This window comes from Pteronotus mesoamericanus, unplaced genomic scaffold, assembly GCF_021234165.1.
Source record: "Pteronotus mesoamericanus isolate MK-2021 breed Mesoamerican mustached bat unplaced genomic scaffold, CSHL_Meso_final contig_101, whole genome shotgun sequence".
NCBI classification, from domain to species: domain Eukaryota; kingdom Metazoa; phylum Chordata; class Mammalia; order Chiroptera; family Mormoopidae; genus Pteronotus; species Pteronotus mesoamericanus.
Genome location: NW_026555001.1, coordinates 16,432,076 through 16,453,205, shown reverse-complemented (window position 1 = coordinate 16,453,205; position 21,130 = coordinate 16,432,076). Strand labels below are relative to the sequence as shown.

Sequence of the window (21,130 nt, the reverse complement as noted above, 5' to 3'; positions counted from 1 at the left end):
TAATCACTCTCATATCCACCCTTTTTTTTCCCATTTTCACTGCCAAAATCTTTGTCCACATGAATGCACTAATAAAAATCTATGACGCCGTGATCTCAGGACTCTGTGCCCCCTTCTTCCTGTCATTCATCCTGTGAACACCCAGAGAAAGCCACTAGGTGTATTTACTCAGATAGTTCAGCCTTCAGTAGGTCCTAATCACCCTACTCAGGAGCTTTATTCCACCCAATTTAAAAACTCAGAGCACAGAGTGAAATATTCCAGACAGAGAAAGACACATATGAGTCATTCATATGTGGAATCTAATAATACAAAAAAAGAAAAAAAAAAGTCAAGGCCTGACTAGTATTGCTCAGTGGGTTGGGTGTTGTCCTACATACTGAAAGGTCACTGGTTCAATTCCCGGTCAGGGCACATGCCTAGGTTGCAGGCCAGGTCCCTGGTTGGTGGCGTGTGAGAGGCAATCAATTAGTGCGCTCTCACACATCAATGTTTCTCTTTCTCCCTTCCTTCCCCTCTCTCTAATCTTTTTTTTAAGTGAAACTCATTAAAGAAGCAGAGTAGAATGCTGATTGCCAGGGGCTAAAGGGTGAGGGAAATTGAGAGATGCTGGTCAAAGGACACAAACTTTTAGTTATAAGATGGGAACTGAATGCATAGCATAGTGACTACAGTTGATAATACCACACTACGTAAGTGAAATTTGCTAAGATCTTCGACATTCTCACCACACACAGACACACACACACACACACACACACACACACACACACTCTGTGAGGTGGTGAATGTGTGAAAAAACAAAACTATAGCAATGGTAAAATGATCTGTGGTTGAGAGAGATTTGGGGGGAAGGGATGAGGGATGAAGAGGTGAAACACAGGCTTTTCGGGTGGTGAAACTTCCCGTAGGAGACTGCAATGGTGGATACATGACACTATACATCAGTCAAAACCAACAGAAATTTACAACGCGGAGTGAACCTTAATGTATGCAAATTTTTATTAAATCCTTTAGGACATCAGAGGACCCAAGGATGAAATGCAGAATGACAAAACAATCTAACTGTATTACAAATGTATGAAAAGACCTCACTGCAGAAAAGGGGGCAGGGGGCAGGGCCTGTAAAGGAAGTGGCCTAAGTAACTCTGGAAATGAGTGGCGTCTGTAAGACTAAAAGCAAAACAAAATATACCTAAGTACTGTACTCCAGTATCCACAGGTTATAGAAGTTACCAACCCTAATACTGCTATGCATGTGTATGGAAACTGAACAATTATGTAAAGGTGTAGCATTTAGTGCAGTGTAAGGTTACAGATAAGCAAGGTGAGAAGCTAGAATGATCCACATGGATTACTACTGCAGACATCTGTATAAGATCACGTTTCACTTAATACAGGTACAGATAGTTACATACAGAAGTAATTATAGCTAGGTATATAGGTATGGGTCCATATACACATATATCCTTGGTCTGTCAACTGAGAGGGTATAGAAACAACAACATCCCAATAGCAATGAGCACACCTAGTGGCTAACTTCTGGTTTATAATACCATTCTCCAATAAAAGGAACCAGGAGAAATGACTGAGGCAGGAAATATACAAGATGAGCCTGGAGCATCTTGTAGTGTGGAAAGTAAAGAAGTTCTGGGAGAAAAAAACCATATGATACAGGTGTATCAAAGGGACACAGAAGCCCACTGAAGGAGCTCCCAATGGCCAAAGTTGAAACAATTTCAGCAACAACATAAATAAAGCAGTATTATATACCCATCAGTCAATACTGACACAAATGAGTGAATAAATTAATAAACGGAAGAGAATAAACAAATATCCTGTGAAGAACTGCAAATGATTCATGCCAACACTCAGCCCTGAAGAAAGTAGCGCGTAACTCCCACTCCTTAAGCGTGGTTGCACGCAGCGACTTCCTTGGCGAGCCAGCAGCAGGGAAGCGGCGAGCAGGGAGTGACTCGACAGCGGAGAAACCCGATAAGGCCTAGCCAGCCAGGCAAGGTCAACATCAGCGGTGAAAGATCCGGTTGACAGTGTGCGAGTGTATCCTTGGCACGGTGTGATGAAAATGGCGTTATACCTCTGTGATCTCCCTCCCCAAAACCCACAAACCCCGTTGAATCGCGAGAAAAACATCAGGCAAACCTCATTTGAGGGATGATCTACAAAGACCTTACAGTACTCATCAAATTCATCAAAAACTTGATCATAAAAGTCGGAGAAACTGACAAAGCCAAGAGACATCTAAGGAGACATAACGACTACACGCAATGTGGTGTCCTGGCTGGGACAGCGGAGCAGAAAAAGGCCGCTGCATAAACACCAAGGAGGTCTGAATAAAGTACGGATTTCAGTTATAAGTAATAGTGTATCATTATTGGTTCATTAACTGTAACAAATGTAAATGTTAGAGGTTAATAGCAGAATAGAGTTTGGGATGCAATTATTTTCTTTTCTTTTTTTTGTAAAGCTGAAACTGTTCTAAAAATTAAAGTTTATTTTTTTAAAAAAGACATTTCAAACACTCTTTTCTCTTTACTCTCTTAACTGATTTAAAAAGTAACTGCATAAAATTATGCCTATAAAATTGTATTGCTGGGCCTGTAGCATACAGAATTTCCTAGGAAGACATAACAATCCTAATATCTACATACCTAACCCTAGTACTACAACATACACTCAGCAAAAATCTGACAGAACTGAAAGGAGAATTAGAAAAATCCACACTTACACTTGGAGACTTTGACATTCCTCCATGATCAATACAAGTAGAAAGTCAACAAGTATAAAGAAGGACCGAACGTCACCATCAGCCAACTAGATCTAATTGATACCTGTATCACCCAATAATGACAAAATACAAATTCTTTACAAGTGCATAGAACACACACATCACCTAATTCGGAAAAGTGACTGCACAAGCATACCAACCCCATTAGCTATGTTGTATTTATTAGGCTGGTTCTGGGTACACTGTAATAATCTTTATACTATTATATGTCCTATTTTATAGTAAAATTGTAAGTTCTTTACTTTGAATATATTCTCTGGTCAACCTTTTCTTTGGAGGTTTGGAGGGGGAAGAAGCAGGTCTCCACATATTCTATTAATAAAATGGGAGTATATCAAATACCATAAGCTCTGTGCTTTTACCCAAATAAACAGAAACTCTCACAAACTCCACAATTTGTTGCAATATTTATTACTTCAAACCTTCAGCAATGTCTTCTATGAGTATCCCAACAATATTTGCTAACAAAGGATGTATTTCACGAAACTAAAATTATTGATTTGTCTACATATTATTTCAGCCACAACTACGAAACAGGAAGAACAGAGGTTTGTGGCTTTTTGTTTTTTAGTCCTGAAGAAATCTCCATGACACTTCTAAAAATGTATAACTAGGCTAAAATTTTAAAGTACTAGATTAATTAGCATACGACCGTAACCATCACTGAAAAAGCTCAATAACTTTGCCTTCACATTCTGAATGCTTAGTTTTAAAATACCTCAGCTGATAACATCAGCCTCATACTATCATTAGTGACTATCTAGACACAATATACTCAATGGTATATACAAATAAATCCACGTATCAAATAGCATTTTTAACAATTTAAAGAGTTTTTTTTCATTGATGCCCCTTAATCTGCTTAGATTATTATTGTTTTTGTGCTTTGCAACTGACAACAAGCCCCTAATAGAAACTGAAGCAACAGCGCTGCTTTCCTCTTGCAGGTCATGTGTCCTGGCATTATTACTTCAATCTGCAGTTGAATCTGAAACTTCAATCTGCAGTTTCTTTGTAGGAATCTTTTTAAGCTCTTTGTCTGTTGAGCAAGATTCATTTCATTCCAATCAGATAACAGAATCTGAAAGACCACTAACCGAGCAGAGGTGAGCTGGTGATGTGTCTGAACAGAATGTAAGCACATAAATAAGGAGACTCACGTATCAGCCCCTGCAGGCTGAGGTGCCCCTACCCCCTCCTCTCAGGTTTCCTCGCTCACCAGACCTGTGTGTATCATCAGACCTACAGATGGGTGTGAAGTGTCAACCTATGGATTAACTACGGGTTAAATATTCCTAGAAGTCCATTGCCCGTATTTTCTTGTTATGTCCCACCTAGAGGATCATTTGTGCATGCCTCCCACTTTTGAAACCACTGACCTTAAAAAAATTTTTTCTTAATAAAAATAAATAAGTAAATAAAAACAAGATGGAGAAGACAGGAAGGACTGTACCTAGCTTGAGGAGCAAATGAAGAATATGGAGGGTAAATTTAGATGAGTAAATTTAGCGGCCAAGTGGTTACTTAATTTGGCCTAAGGTTACAAAGCTAGTAATTTGTGGATATAGGCAACCGATTTGACTGAAAGGCCATTCTCTTTCCACTGTGTCACATCGCCCCCATCAGGACAAACACCAAGATTCCAGGAGAGAGGAAAACACAGGTTCCCAAATTGTGGTGCTGGATCAGAACTTAAGTCCTCATTAAACAGGGTCCGGAGACTAGAGGTGCACAACACCTGGACCCGTGTTAGTCCCATCTAGGAAGCAGTGCGCTGGGAGTTAGAGCAGGCCTGCAGGCCGGAGGGAGTGACGCCCACAGCAAAAACTAAAGGAAAGAGGTGTGGAACTCCTGCTGCTGAACACTGGGGGCTGCTGGGAACAGGACTTCTGTAATGACAAATACACCTGGAAGGCTGTGGTCCATGGCCATTCTGCCGGCTATTTAAACAGGGTCTCCGGAACCAGAGGGAGCACACAGCTCTCCTTAAAACTGAACGTGTGCATGCTCGAGAGGAAACTGAATTCTATCCAGGCAAGAGGTGTGCTTCTGCGTACAAAGCAAAGAACAGCACAGTGACTCTGGCGGCAAACTGAACAAAACCAGAGTCAAAGGGGGAAACGTAACGCATACTCATGAACAGTGAATGGTTCATGCTACATCCAGAAGCAACCTTCCCACTACGTCCACTGGATGCAGAATCTGTGCAATGCAGTACCCCTCAGGGATTTAAATCTCTTCAAGGATTTAAACTTACTGAAAAGTAAATAAATAAAATGGATTTGTTAAAAAATAAAATAAAGGAAAAGAGAATAGGTTCTAGCCCAGGCCACATAGCTCAGCTGACGCGCGTATGAGTTGTCCTGATAAACCAAACTTGCTGGTTCGATCTCTAGTCAGGGCACATACACGAATCTACCACTGAATGCATAAATAACAAACTGGAAAAACAAACTGATGTTTCTCTCTCTCTCTCGCTCCAAAATCAATAAATTTTTTTAAAATTTAAAAAAGAGAGAAAGAGCAGGCTCTAGAAATGTTTCCAGAATCTCTCTGCACTATACCTAAGTGCTAACTATCCTTCATTCCCTTGAATCTTTTTGTTAATGTCTTAACCCTTCCAGCTCTCAGTCAGCACAAAGCCTCCAGGTATGAGGACTTCGTGTGCAAGTTCACTGTTCCCGAGCAGAACTCCTGTCAGTTTTTCTCTGGATAGCCACATAGTTAAGAAGTCACAGATGACTCAGATTGTCATTACCAAGTACTTGGCTGTAACTAGTCAAACTTCCTTGAAAGAGAACTAACTTCCTTGCTTATTTCGGGAAAAAATCTCCACTGTCCTTCCTGTAATACTTTTTTTTTCTGCTCCTGTTAGCTTAAAAAGAAAATGCCAGGCAAAGTAAATGTTTATAAAATCCTAGAGATTTTCTATTTTACAAATCTGAAAAAGTTTTCTAGGTTCCAACAAAAAACATTCAAATACTGCACTCTACTACACAAAACTCTAAATAGAAAAAACAAACAAAAAAAAAACCCTCATACGGCTGTGGCAACAACTAAATTAATTACATAAAGCATTTAGCACAATGTCTGACACAAAATAAGAGCCTAATAAATGCTACCTACTACCATTTTTATTGGTGTTACTAGGCAACTCCCTTCTTGAATGATGCCTAGACTAGATTTCTATAATCAAGGGTCCTTTGTCTTAATTGATAGTTCTTCTGACTCACTTAAAAGTATCAGAATATAGACTTGGAAGAAGAATAAATACTTTGTTATCAACCACTTGCAACATCTGAAATTTGGAATAGAGAAAAGTTTTTTTAACAAAAGTAAAAGGAAGCAAAGTGACAGAAAGGAAACATGGCTAAGGAATCACTATTAGAATATAAGAAAATAAGGGGACAGTTCAGTCACAAAATGGAGAAACAGGTGCCTCTAGTCCACCAAAGAAAAACCTCACCATTTTTCCTAAAACCTACCATGGAGAAACCTGATGGTGCGGCTCAGTTGGTTGGGTGTCATCCCGCAAACCAAAAGGTCGCCAGTTTGATTCCCAGTCAGGGCACATGCCTGGGTTGTGGGTTTGGTCCCCAGTCAGGACTTGCATCAATGTTTCTCTCCCTTTCTTTCTCCCTCCCTTCTCCTCTCTCTAAAAATAAATAAATAAAATCTTTAAAAAAAAATACTACCATGGACTGCCTAGTTCATAAAAGGAAATTTGAGTTCTAAGCAAAGATCTACTACTTATCTAATAAGGAAATATTAAAACCATATAAACAACAAAGAAAAAGGTGTACGTCAAATGACACGCAAAGCTCTAGTTTGAATACTCATAATTCAGAAAAAGGATCTTTGTTATTACTGCAATTAAGCTTGTCCCTGTGGAGAAATTTTTTAGAAAGATATAGAAGAATTACTTCTTCAAATGATTTTGGAATTCATGAAAAAAGTAAGACCTATTAAATGTGTTCCAACCTAAATCAAATTACTTGCATTTCTTTTTCTACCATAATAGCAATGTGCAGGCTTCACATCTAAGTCCTGGATGTTTATAAGAATTTCTTTTCTGAGACTCATAACTTTAATTTCAGTTAACACATTAGTAGTAATGATTATAAGCTACAAAGACCACAAGCACAGTAATAAAGAATTAGAATATGAGGGCTTAGAAATATCCTACGCCAGACCCCATGTTTTGCACATCAAAGTAAATAAATGTGTTCTCCTGGCATACATCTGTACTTCACAATAAGGAAATGGAAACAGAAAGTGAGAACACCTAACGCCTAGCCCATTATACCGCCTTTCTACATGTTAACACTAGGATCATTTTTCTGTGTCTATGATCTGTAGGGAAGATTTCATAAGCAATAAATTAAAACCATAAATTTAAAACTTTGGTGTATCAAAAGATCATACTCTTTAAACATTTTAAAAGACAAGCCACAAACTTGAAAAAGATATTTGAAGCCATCTAAGTGGAATATTAGCATCCAAAATGTAGTGAAAGTTATAAATCAAAAAGAAAAAAGAAAACAACACAATAGAAAAACAGGTAAACTATGAAAACAAGCAAATCACAGAAGAGGAAACCTAAAGAAGAAATAAAAACATGGAGCAATAGCCAATCTCACTAGTAATCAGAAAAACATAAATCAAATCCAAAATAAGCCCTGGCCAGTATGGCTCAGTTGATTAGGGCATCGTCCCATAAACCGAAATGCTGCCAGTTCAGTCCTCAGGCAGGGCACATAGCTAGGTTGTGGGTCTGGGTGTGTGTTGGAGGCAACCGATCAATGTTTCTCTCTCACATCAATATTTCTCCCTCCCTTCCTCTCTCTCTAGAAGCAATGAAAAAAAATGTCAAGTGAGGATTTTAAAAAATAGTAATAAGATTACATTGTACATCAAGCAGATTGGCAAAAATGATAAAGTCTAACAATACGAAAGGCTGACGAGGCAGGGAAGCAACAGGAGCCACCCATCGCTGGTGTGAGTGTTACCTGGTAAAACCACTTCAGGCAGGAACGTGGCAACCTCCACTAAAGGGAGGTGCGCACGGCACAGCTGCCAGCGGTTTCTCCCAGGCACACACTCTGAAAGGCATGCGTGGCTGCACGAGGAGATGCGACAAGAATATTCGTAGCAGAATAATCTGAAACAGCGAAAAAAAAAATCAGAACAAACTAATTGCCAATCCTCAGGAAAAGATAAAAGTAAATTGTGATGTAGTCAAAGAACAGAATCCTATTCTACCAAGAAAATATATACACTAGAGAGGCACATATATCCATATAAATGAGTATCACAGTATTGAGAGATAAAGTTACAAAAATATATTAACACTGTTAATATAAAGGTTTTTAAAATACAAAAATATTATACATTTTAGGGCTATTTAAATCATAAAAGTATGAAAATCTATATAGGAAATGATAAGCATCAAATTCGGAACAGTGGTTCCCTGGGAAAGGGGGACGATGCAGTTGGGAATGAGGCGCTTAGGGGTCCAAGTTTAAAGGGAGACTGGTTTCTTAAGGTAAGAGGTGTGTGCTCAGGCATTCACTATTTATATTTTCTATACCTGCCTGAGGACTAACATAGCATAATGTTTAAAGAGTTATTAAAAAAACCCAGGATCCAACCCAAACAGTTTTACTCCAGAGCCCACACACTTAACCATGACACGATTATATTTTTGTGCAGTGAAGAAAGGTTTAGTCATTCTGACTGGTTAAAAGAAATGAAGTACCTGACTGAAGGAAAAGTCTCTAAAGGAAACAACACTGGAGACACAGAATGGTCATAGCACCATGCTCAGGAGTCACGTGAAAAAGCCAAAACACAGAGCGGAAGTTGAATCTGGACTATGAAACAGCCTGGTGAGAGACAGCATGCAGAAAGAACAGGGGCTCTGAAGTCCAGGCCGGGTTCCAATGTTACCCCTGTCACTGATTAGCTGTGTGGCCCCAAACAAGTTCTAACTTCTCTGAGCTCAATGTCCTCACCCATACACTGGAGATACCATATCTAGTCGCCAAAGACAAAGATTAAAGAGTAGCCATGATCCATGAAAATTCCTTGACACACAGTAGCCTCATGATAGGTAACACTTATTATCATCTACAGAAGAAAGTCTCTCTCTGGCAAGAGAAGGCAGAGCAGGGAAAGACCGAAGTTAAAAGAGGAAAGTCAAGAGTCTAGAAAAAGAAGCCAGGGAAAAAGTTAAAATGGTTAGGGGTTGAAAAAGTCTTATGGAGCCCCAGAAGTTACCAAATTAAAAAATATATATACTTTTAATGGGTACTATTTCATTACAGTGAGGCTTAGTTCTAAGAATAGCCCAGACATGACTATTTCCGCATTTCAGTCCTGCTTTAGCTTATATATAATGTTGTTAATATACAAAAATTCAAAATAAAGTGTGTTTTCTTTAAAGGTTCATTTTTTTGGTAAAAATGCATTACCAAGTAAATCATATAAATATATGTTTCTCTTGATTAACTATAACAAGAAAGGTCTCTCCTACTCTTAACATATTGAAGAGAAAACAATGATAATTTCAACAAATGTGCCCCAAAGGCCCTTGATAAAATTCAACACCCAACAGAAATACAAACCAAGAACAGAAGAAAACTTCCTTAAGTTGACAAAGACATCTACCAGAAACCTTCAGTAAGTACGGTATCTAACAGGAAAACACTGGAAGCATTCCCATTCAGGGAGAAGATAAAAGTGCCCATTATCATCACTGCCACTCAGCTCGTGCACCGGAGGGGCTAGGCACTGCAGTAACACAGAAAACAAAAGAAGCGATGTCAAGTTTAGAAAGAAGCCTGGCCAGGTAAGCCTTCTAGTCAAAGTTCAGTAAGTAGACACTTGGATGCATCCACTCTGCTTCAAATACTCAGTAATAAATAAAATATTTTTAGAATATATTCTAAATGACTTAGAAAGGTTCAATAAGAAAAACCTCCATTTGGATCAGAAAGAGAACAGATGCACAAAATTGCGAGCAGGACTGAAGCTACAGGTTTGCCGGCCGCCGAGTCCAGAAGCAGGTGTATACTTTCTGCAGGGTGACAGTGACACACAAAGCAAAGGACCTGGACACACAGGAGACATCTGAGCCAGGCTCACAGCTTAAAGCCAGCGATGAAGCTCGAGTTAAAAGGAAGCTAAAAATTACCGCTGCCAGTCTCAGTCTAGAACTAGTTTACGCAATGCCCTGAGCTTAAAAAGTGGGACAATAAAAACCCAGTCGCGATCAGGAACTGAACCTGGACACCCTCATCTCTGTGAGCGGATGTAAAACAGCCCCAATTACCTCAAAGAGCAGGACCCCTGACCCAGCATGACCATATCTGATTTTTCACTCAGTCAATGAAAGTACTGCACTGAGAAGGGCGAGCACAGAGATAAGAAAAACAAAATCAAAAGCACTAACACTCAGGTCTGCGAAGCAACACTTCAAAACACACAAAGAAATAAGAAATATAATGCTAAGAAAGATAGCCAACAAAAGCAGCAACTGGAATATGAATTCCAGATGAAGTTTACTTTTACAATACAGTTTGACAAGTACTTATTTTTAAGTATATTTAGGGTGTTAGAAAATAAACTTTTTAAATTATTAGAAATGCAAACTTGTACAGGCACTTTGGAAGACAGGCAGTTTCTTGCAAAGCTAAACTTACTCTAACCATACCATCCAGCAATCATGCTCCTAGGTATTTATTCAAAAGAGCTGAAAACTTATGTCCACGCAAAAACCTGCACATGAATATTAATAGAATCTTTATTCAGAATTACCAAAAACTGGAAATAACCAAAACGTCCTACAATAGGGATATGGATAAACAAACTATGGTACTTTCATATAATGGAATATTATTGGGAATAAAAACAAATGAGCTACAAAGCCAGGAAAACACATTGAGGAACCTTAAATACATAATGCTAGTAAGTAAAAGGAACCAGACTGAGAGGTTACAATTCTGTATGATCCCAAATCTATGAAGTTCTAGGTAAGGCAAAGCTGTAACAGTATAATGATCAGTGGTTACCAGGAGCTCAGGAGGAGGGAGGGAAAAACCGAATAGGTAGAGCACAGAGGATTTTTAGGGCAATGAAATTATTCTGTATAACTCTGCAATGACATTACATGAAATGTCATGTTGCCTGACATATATTTGTGAAACCCCAAAGACGATGTAACACAAAGAGTGAAGCCTAATATAAACCATGAACTTGTTAATAATAATGTATCATCAAACTTCCGGTCAAGAGGGAAGCATAGGCAGACAGGTAGTGCCACCTCCAGTGGCCATAGAAAGAATTACAACCAGATTTCAAAACTAACAACACCCAGAACCATCAGAGAACTGAGCTGTAGGGAAGTCCAACAACCAAGGATTTAAAGACACATTTATCTAGACAAGTAGGAGGGGTGGAGTCATGGAGACGGGGGCAGGGCGGGTGGGTGGGGGAGGCGCGGAAGTGCAACAGGGAAAGGCATTGGTGGTGGAAACGACTAGAGGGCTACCTTGGAAGCAGGTGATCCCAGGCCAGACCACGGAGCCCAGGGTTGCACAGCCCAGGGTTCCAGCACCAGGAAGACAGATCCCCATTATCAGCCAGGGTTGGGATGGGGGAAGAAACCACCAGATTTTTGCCACTTAAAGGGCCGGCACAGTCTTTGAAGGTACACAAACCCACCCATTCCAGGCAGCACCTGTAAGGGCACCAGTCGCAGACAGGAAGGGGGTGAAGTGACTGGAAACTGGCAAGCACCGGGTGAACTGCCAGAAGCCAGACAGCGGCAGTGTTCATTCTCGGAGCCCTTCCATCACACTGAGCCACAAGGTAGTGAAGAGGGTTGCCACACCCTGGCGGTTACCTAAGGCTCCACTCCATACAATTTACAGGTCCCTTTTCTACATAAGCCAAGCTACTAAGACAGGAAGTAAAAGTAGCTCTACCTAATACACAAAAACACACACAAGGAGGCTACTAAATTGAAGAGACAAAGAACAGAACCAAACCCCCCAAAAAAGAACTTAGTGAAACGGAGATAGCCAGCCTATCAGATGCAGAGTTCAAAACACTGGTTATCAGGATGCTCAGAGAACTCCTTGTGTATGGCAAAACAAGAAAAGAAGAAACGAAGGTCACACTCAGTGAAATAAAGAATAATCCACAGGAAACCAACAGAGAAGGGAAGGAAGCTGGGATTCAAACCAACAATTTGGAACATAAGGGAGAGATAAGCATTAAACCAGAACAAGAAGAACCTCTGGGGCATCTCCGAATGAGCCACCATCCACACCATGGAGAGGCCAAAGCAGGAGAGGAAGAGCAAGAAATTGAAAACAGAACTTCCCTAATTTGGCAAAGGAATCAGACATACAAGTCCAGGAAACTCAGAGAGTCCCAAACAAGAGAGACCCAAAGAGGACAACACCAAGGCACATCATAATTAAAATGCGAAAGGTCAAAGATAAAGAGAATATTGAAAGCAGCAAGATGAAAGCAGAGAGTTATGGGAAAGGTTTTCCCATAAGACTGTCAGCTGATTTCTCAAAAGAAACTCTGCAGGCTAGAAGAGACTGGCAAGAAGTAGTCAAAGAGATGAAAAGCAAGGACCTACAACCTAGATTACTCTATCCAGCAAAGCTATCATTTAGAATAGAAGGGCAGATAAAGTGCTTCCCAGACAAGGAAAGCTAAAAGAGTTCATCATTACCAAGCCATTTTTAAAGGAAATGTTAAAGGGACTTATTTAAGAAAAAGAAGATTAAAACGATGAACATTAAAAAGGCAACAAATTCACAACTATCAAAAACTGAATCTAAAAAAAATTAAGCAAACCACCAGAAGAGGAACAGAGTCATAGATATGGAGATAATTTGGAGAGTTATCAGCTGGGAGGGGGAAGGGGGTGAACGGAGAAATGATGCGGGGACTAAGAAGCATAATTGGTAGGAACAAAATTGACAAGGGGAAGTTAAGAACGGCATAGGAAATGGAGAAGCCAAACAGCTTACAGCCATGACCCAAGGACATGAACTAGGCGCGTAGGACTGCTGGAAGGAAGGGGCGTACTGGGCGGTGGGGGGCAGAGGGAGGAAAAACTGGGACAACTATAACAGCATAATCAATAAAATATACTTTAAAAATAATTTATCATCACTTGTAATAAAAGTACCACACTAATGCAAGATATTAGTAACAGAGGAAATTGTACAGGGGGAAGAACGGTATATAGAAATTCTGTACTATACACCCATTTTGGTCATATTCAGTTATGCATATAATTTTTTCAATTATCATGGGCAGTTCCACTTCTGGGTATATGCACAAGAGAACTGAAAGCAGGGACTTGAAAATGTATTTGCACACCCACGTTCACACCATTATTCAAAACTGCCAAAAGCTGGAAACAACTAAAACGTCCACTCATGGATGAATAAATAAGCAAATGTGATATATACACACAATGAAACAGTATTCAGCCTTAAAAAAGGAAACAAATCCTGACACATGCAACAATATAAATGCTGAAGACATTATGCTAAGTTAAACAAGCCAAACACAAAAAGACAAATATTGCATAATTCCACTTATATGACGTACCAGAGTCAGTAAATTCATAGAGACAGAAAGTAGAATGGTGGCCGCCAGCACTGAAGAGAGGAGAGACTGGGAGTTAGTGTTTAATGGGTACAGAGTTTCAGATGCAAAAGATGAAAAAGTTCTTGCCCTGGCCTGGAGGCTCAGCGGGATGGAGTGTCATCCCATACACCAAAGGCTGTGGGTTTTATCTCCGGTCAGGGCACATACCTGGGTTGCCGGTTCAATCCCCGGTCGGGGAGCATGCAGGAGGCAACAGATCAATGTTTCTCTCTCACATCGATGTTTCGCTCTCACATCGATGGCTTTTTCTCTTTCCTCTCTCTCTCTCTCTCTGAAATCAATAAATATGTCCTTGGGTGAGACATGGAAGGAAAAAAAGTTCTGGATGTGGACAGCAGGGATGGTCACACAACATTGTGAATATATTTAATGCCACAGAACCGTACACTTAAAAATGGTTAAAATGGTGCATTTTTTATGTTATATATATTTTACCACAGTAAAAAGTTTATGAGAGCCCTGAACAGTGGTGTCATCCAGCAAAGCAAAAGGTTGCCGGTCTGATTCCTGGGTCAGGACACATGGCTGGATTGCAGGTTTGGCCCCCAGTTGGAGTGTGTAACAGAGGCAACTAATTGATGTTTCTCTCCCTCCCTTTCTCCCTCCCTTTCCCGCTCTCTAAAAATAAATAAATAAAATCTTTAACATTATGAGAAAAAGTGCTAAAAAATGGGTTATCCCAATTGAAAAACAAATTATCTCTCATTATACCATATAGAAATTTCACACTGAAAGCAAATTTTTTTTTAATTTTAGAAAGAAAAACAGAAATATATAATTCATACTCTGAGGTAAAGAAAATTTACTTAACTAGACACACAAAATGTTTTTTTTTAATTTAAGGAAATTTTTTCATAAACACAACATGAAAATTTAAAACTTGTATACGAGCAAAGACTCTGTGAACGAAGGGAAAAGGCAAGCCTCAGATTGGCAGGGCGTCTTCACAGCTCATACACCCATCAAAAAAATTAGTATCCAAAAAAATCTAACTGTCCCTCACTGGGCGAAGGATACGTAAATGGTCATTTCAGTCTACAACTGAACACTACTCAGCAATTCCAAAGAAATGAACCAGATCCACAAGTAGCAACATGGTTAAATCTCCAGCAATTAAAATTTTAAATGGGCACCCCTTTGACCCGGCAAGTCTGCTTTTCATTCACTGCAGCAGTGTCTGAAACTACAGCACAATATACACTTCATAAGAGAACGTGTAGTAGTCAAGGAGGATCAGGGAGCTCTCTCTGTTTCAGCATGAAAAGATCTTAGATATCCTGTCAGAAAACAAACTGCAGAACAATGTGTATACTATCAGGTCGTGAATGTGGAGAAAGCCTGCTTTTTCTATATTACCTATATATAGATGAAAATGCATTGAGAAAGGTCGGGAAGGATCGTCAACAAGCTGCTGACTACAGTTTCAGTGGAGAAGGGAGTGGACCAAAGAGGATTTTTTTCTGTCTGCACTGTCTGAGTGTTTTACAAGAGCATGCATTCATGAGCCATCTGCAGACTGCGGTACCCAGCCACACTGGCCGTGCACCGCACAACCCCAGGAGCTGCCAGGCACAGGGACCCTGCTGTGAATGGCGCCCCCTAAAGCTGGGCAGTATACGTCCTGCACAGCTAGATGCCACATCCCTGATGCTTGTGAAATTAAAAATGAATTAAATAAGGGGGAGGGGGTCTGCAAACCAGTATGAGGGAATTTGCTGGGGCAATGTAAGTTTCTATATCCTGATCGGGATAGTGGTTACAAAGTATACACGTTATCAAAACTCATCCTACTGTACAGGGACATCTATGCATTTTATATGTAAACTATACATCAATGAATGTTGATTTTAACATAAATATAAATACACAGATAAAATACAATATCGTTGGGAGAGCCTGGAACAAGTTACCCATATTACAAGACCCAAACAAGAACTGGCAGACACTTGCTAGATGCACTCAGAAATACACAGTAGTAAAACTAAAAAGAAATGAATTTCATTCTACAAGACTGACCACACAATGCCAAATTTGGGTTAATGTGACCTTATTTTTTATATGAGGAAACAAAGGTCCTTAGAGATGTCTAGTAAGGATTTAAAATAAGGGGTAACAGCATTCTACTGGTTTAAGTCTAATTTTCTAAGTAGAAGTTTTGTCTCTCACATGGAATGGACACTCAAAAACCTTGTCAGTGCTGCTTTTTTACCTTCCAAGGTAACTCCACTTATGTATGATAAAAATCCTCATAGAACTCATAAAAGGTCAAGTTTTAATTTGGCAGACAAAGTAACCTAACAGGCACTGCAGCCCAGGGAACTGAAACAGCAAACTGGAGTTGGAGAGTCCAGAAATCCAACCAAGGCAGAGAACAGGCAGAATTCCAGCCCATACAGAGGAGCAAGAGGTGCATCTATTCTCTTACTACAGACCTACAATCCAAGAACCAGGATAGAAGTAAAAAAGGATTTCCTAGACAAAAGTACTCTTCTTCAAGTGATGGAAAAAAGAAGAGCCAGAAAGGGATGATCTGAAGCAACAATGGTCCAAGGAGTAAGTTCCTGTCGGCCAACCTGCAATAAAGATGTGAACGTGGCAGCCTGGCCACAAGGAACCGCAGCTCCATCACCTTAGCCATTGTTTTAAATGCCCAGACCTATGAACCTGGGTTACCTTACGTGGCAAAAAACAGGGGAGGGGTGCACTTTAGGAGCAGGGGAAGTCCATCAGCCATCCCTAACACCAGAGAGATTAATACTGCTCTGTGCAATACACAGCAAAACCTTCCTTGGTTCATTTATCCAGGCAATCAACATTTCTTACACAACTGCTGTTGGGTCAGGTAGTGTTCTTGTCACTGAGAACTTAGCAGTGAATAGTCATGGAGTTTAATAACAGTTGGGAAGGAAGGGAACTCCTTTTCTCTTCTCAAATTTTTTCTTCTTTTCTCCCTTCAAATGTTACACAGTAGAGCCTTCAAAAATATCCTAAGTTTCTCCCACAAGTTTCCTTGACCCTCCTGCTTTGTCTCCAAACCAAGGAATATATATGGCTCCAATGTTCCAGTACTGGGGGGGAAAGGAAAAAGAGCTGAAGTGAACAAGATGTGGGACAAAATTCAATGCTGCTTTATATTTTATATGCATACCTGCACAAACGAATTGTTAGCACCTAAATGGCAAATCACGGTTGTGTTTGACACTATTTTGTAGTCCTAGTGGTGACTATGGTTCTCCACCCACGGTAGCTAGCTCTAATCAATAAACGCTTGCTAAGAATGCTGGAAGGTCTTCATAATCCTAAGGCCTGGCACAGGAACTGAATGGCAAGCATTCGTTAGCTGCATCCTCTTTCCTCCCAGCACACTTTCCTTCCAAGGGTGACTGGGTGTACAGGTTCACTGTTAGGCGCCTCGAGAAATAGTGTTTTGGGGTGATTTGAAGTAAATTCCCTTCCCTCTGCCAGGGCCTGCCTGCCTCACCTGCCCTCTGCCAGGACCTGCCTCCTTTGCCCCCTTTCAGCACCTAAAGCAGAGCCTCCTCCCAGCAAACAGGGCTTCAGCAGCATCAGCCCAGCGCCCGCACCCCGGCTCTCCGCCCGACGGCCACAGCGCGCTCGGCAACCCGGAGACCCCTCCCCGGCCCGGGGTTCAGAGCCCGGCGGCGCCGGCCCGGGGCTCCGCTCCATCCCCTCGGCTCGCCCCTCCAGGGCCGTGAGCGCGGCGCCGTCTCTGCTCCCAGAGCGCGCGGTGCAGCGGCCCCGACTCCCCGCGCGCCGTCTCCGCCGCTCGTGGCCCTGCACCCCCGCAGGCTCCCGAGGTCCGGTGGCTGCGCGGGCGCCTTCCCGTTCCCCGTGGGCGCGAGGCTCCAGCACCGTGCTCCTCTAACGCAGCCGGCGGCTGCCGCCGTGGACCCCTACCTTACTCACTTCCCGGCCGGAGCAGGGGGCGTCGAGACGGTCTCCCGCGGCCGCAGCCTCCTCCGCCGCCTCCGGCCCGGCGCTCGCTGCAAAGACAGCAGCTGCGCTCTCTCAGGCCCTGGAGCCGCCCCCGCAGCGAACGTTCTCAGCGCCCGGCTCGCGCCGCTTCCCCGCCCGGCACGCGCAGCGAGCCCGCCCCCAGCGCGAGGGCGCGAGGGCGCGAGGACTCCGGGCTGGAGGCGGGCACGCGCCACCGGCGCGAGCGCGCGCTTGGGGGCGGGGCTTCCGCCGCGCCGGGGAGGGGGCGGGCAAGCGGCCGGGTTCCCGTCGAGCCCCGCCCCCCGCGGCCCGGCGGGCCCCGCCCCCCAGCTCTGCTCGGGGTTCGCGGAGGGCAGGCGAAACTTGTGCCCCGGGGACGTCTCCCGCACGCCAACGGCGGGCGGCTGAGGTGCGTTTCAACTCTGCAGGTATTTGCCAGGCTAGCTGGATACTCCGCCCGACGTGACTACAAGGTAAAGAATGCAAAGAACCACCCCATGAATCATTCATCCACTCCTCAAGCGCGAGATCCTCCCTGAATGATTTTTCCAAATTAACTCAACTCAGCCAGCGTTTACTGAGCACTGACTCGGTCTCTAGCGCTATACCAGGTGCTCTGTGGGTACACGGTCACGGTCCTTGGTCTCGAGGAGCGCATAACTTAGTGGAAAAGCAGCCGTATAAACAACCCGGACTGGTGACCCGTGCAAAGCCAGCCATGGTGAGATGCTGTGGAGGGCTTCGGAGGACGAGATTACTTCCTCTTGGACCGTGGAGACAGGTTCCTAGAAGAGGTGGCATTTGTGGTCAGCCTTGAAGGAAGAAAAAGAGGCTTAGTAGCAAAAGCGGGGGCGGGGGGGCATCAAAGGCTAGGAAAGCAGCTTGGGCCAATGAACAGAGGGGTGCCAAGGCTTCCCCTCTCAGCAGCAGCGTTTTTGTTTTAATATAAATTTTTGATAGAACCCTTTCCAAACCATGTAAAACAGGATGAATTCCAAATTAGGAACAGCTAAGCTTTTTTAATGACTCAAAGAATCGTTTTCCTCAACGCTAGTTAAAGCTGAAAACAGCAGTGTCCTTTGACGACTACTGTATGTGAGTGAAGTGTGTTAAATCGCTAAGTGAGGAGACCCAAAGCCAGCATGCTTCGAGTCTAGTTATTCACTGCTTCTTGGCACTTTATGGTGAGGCAGACCGAGCCACCTCCTGCTGCTGCCCGCCTGCCTGCCTCCAGAACGAACTCTTCCTCCTCCTCTCATCTCCCTATTTTTAAACTCCTTTGGTGAAGGAAAAATGCTGGTAAACAACTTTGCTAAGTGGAAGTAAACAAGATCCTCAAAAAAAAGGCATCACCTTTCGCATAGGAACTTCATGGCAATTTTGCAGGTTTAGAAGACGTTCTCACTTGTATGCAGGGCCTTGACTGTCTTCTCATATGTTAAGATACTAAGAATACAGGTCAGAGACGTCTTGTTTATGCATTTACTGCTTTTGAGCACCAACTGCAGAGGAGGCACTGAAAGGGTAAAATATTGATCCTATTCTGTGAAGAAAAGATGTGTAGGTGATGTAAGATAAATATGTAAATATTGCTTTAAATATTTACATATTTGCCCTACTGATTGAAACCAAAGTAATTTCAATACGTGGGCCAGACTGTTATAAACCATTCTGGGAACTGACTACCTGAAGTACACTCATATTAGCATTTCCCCATCTTGGTTCTGTATTTCATCACCTCCCACCTCCTCAGAAAACATCTTTCAAACATGTTTCAATCATTCTGCCCCCCTAATTCCCAAAATCAGTTCCTTTTACCTTATTCTATTCCTTCACCATCTATTCATGTTCAGGCTTTTCCTATCCTAAAGAAAAAGGAAAACCTGAAAGAGTGCTTTCCTGGCCAGGCTTTTCCTGGCCAATGTGGCACAGTTGATTGGAGCAATGTCTCATATACTGAAAGGTTGTGAGTTCAATTCCCGGTCAGGGCATATACCGAGGTTACAGGTCCCATCCCCAGTTGGGGCGCCAGTGACAGACAGTCTATCCATGTTTCTCTCTCACATCAATGTCTCTCTCCTTCTTTCTCTCCCTCCCCACCCCTCTCTCTAAAATCAATAAGCATGTCCTTGGGTGAGGATTTTTTTAAAGAAGAAAAAGAAAAAGGAAGAAATCCCTCTGTCATTCCAGATTGTGCTGTAGTTATTGCTCCCTCTCTATAAATTCTCTCAAAACTCCTTGAAAGTAGTTTCTCTCAGCCAACCGAGCAGCTTCTCAGTCCTCACCTCATGACTATGTAGCTTCTGTCCCCATCACGTCCCAGCACTTCTCTCAGTCATTATGGTGGTTTAATCCTAAATGCCACAGGCCATTTGGAGAGCACTCCACTCTTTTTGAAACACCCTTTTGCCTTCACAACACGGCTCCTCTGCTAACCCCTCTGACCACTCCTGTCTCCAGCCTGTCCTCGGCTTTCATCTCACCCCATGTGTTCTCCCTGAGTCATTTCATTCACTCCCTTCTTCATCTGCCACATCTGTCAGCAACTCCCAAAGGCGTTATCTAGCTCAGACCACTCCCCGGAGTTCTGTACACACAAAAGCCTGGCAGACTTATGTCCTTGAATGTCCTAGAGACGCCTCGGGCTCTGCATGGCCAAAACTGGTTGGCATTACCATCCACTCGGACGCCCAATTCAGAAACCTGGGAGTCATCCATGATTCCTCCCTCCCTCTCCCCACAACACTCAACAATCCTGCTGATTTTCCCCATAAATAACTCCAGCGTTGTCCCTCTTAGCCCCTCTCTCCTAGACGACTGTAACAGCCTTTTATCTTGTCTCCCTCCTGAAGTCTTGTTCCTTCCCATTCATATCCATGCTGCATGTCAGAAAAAGCTTGCGAAAACATGCTGTCCATGGTGTCACTGCTCAGCATGACACGCAAGACCCCACATTTATCTAGCCCTTGTCTATCTTGTCACTCTCAACATACACCCCATCCAAACTCCTGGATTGTTTCTACTTTTTCTTGCCTCCATACTTTTGTACTTCTTTCTCTCTCTGGAATGCCATTTGAACACAAGCAAACGATGTCCAAAATATGTGTAGCTGAAGTTCCTGATATAATGAGACTATTATTCAAGAAACTTTTGGGAAATAAGAAAATGTAAATCTATATAATGAAAGGACCCATATGAACTTGAGGAAATGACCACAGTATGCTCTATTCTGAGAGCTAGCATCTGCAAATTATTAGACAAAAGATAGTAGTAATGATCTTCAAAATCTCCATGCAAACAAAAAATTCAAATTGCTTAAAAGGGTAAGAAAATTAGGCTTCAATACATCAAAGATGGATGCAAATTCCCTATTACTTCTGTTGTTCCAGGCTGGCCTGAGTGAATTACTTGACCAATAGAATGTAAGTGGTTATGTATAGGATTTCCATGTGTAGGTCATAAGAAGTCTTGAAGAGTCCATCTGGGTCTTTGGGAACACTAGCTCTTGAAGCCCTAGCCATTATGTAAAACCTCTAACTCTCTGTGAAGAGGTTCTGAGAATACACAGAGCAGGAGAGGGGCCTAACTGATCCTAGCTCATGTGAGTGAAGTCGTCATGAATGCCTTATGTCCGCCCAGCCATCAGCTGAATACCACTGAGCA

At 42.3% G+C, this 21,130-nt stretch overlaps 1 protein-coding gene across 1 annotated transcript in view; it reads right to left on the bottom strand.

Moving 5' to 3' along the window:
* DTNB (dystrobrevin beta) overlaps positions 1–17,686 on the bottom strand; it is a 185,753-nt gene extending 168,067 nt beyond the window's left edge. Inside the window, exons 1-2 of the mRNA XM_054568949.1 lie at positions 17,429–17,686; positions 13,658–13,779 (exon numbers count right to left, since the gene is read on the bottom strand). Of these exons, the coding sequence (XP_054424924.1) occupies positions 13,658–13,692 (35 nt within the window). The 5' untranslated portion in view covers positions 13,693–13,779; positions 17,429–17,686. The remainder of the gene's footprint in view (positions 1–13,657; positions 13,780–17,428) is intronic.
* Positions 17,687–21,130: the final 3,444 nt, after the last annotated feature.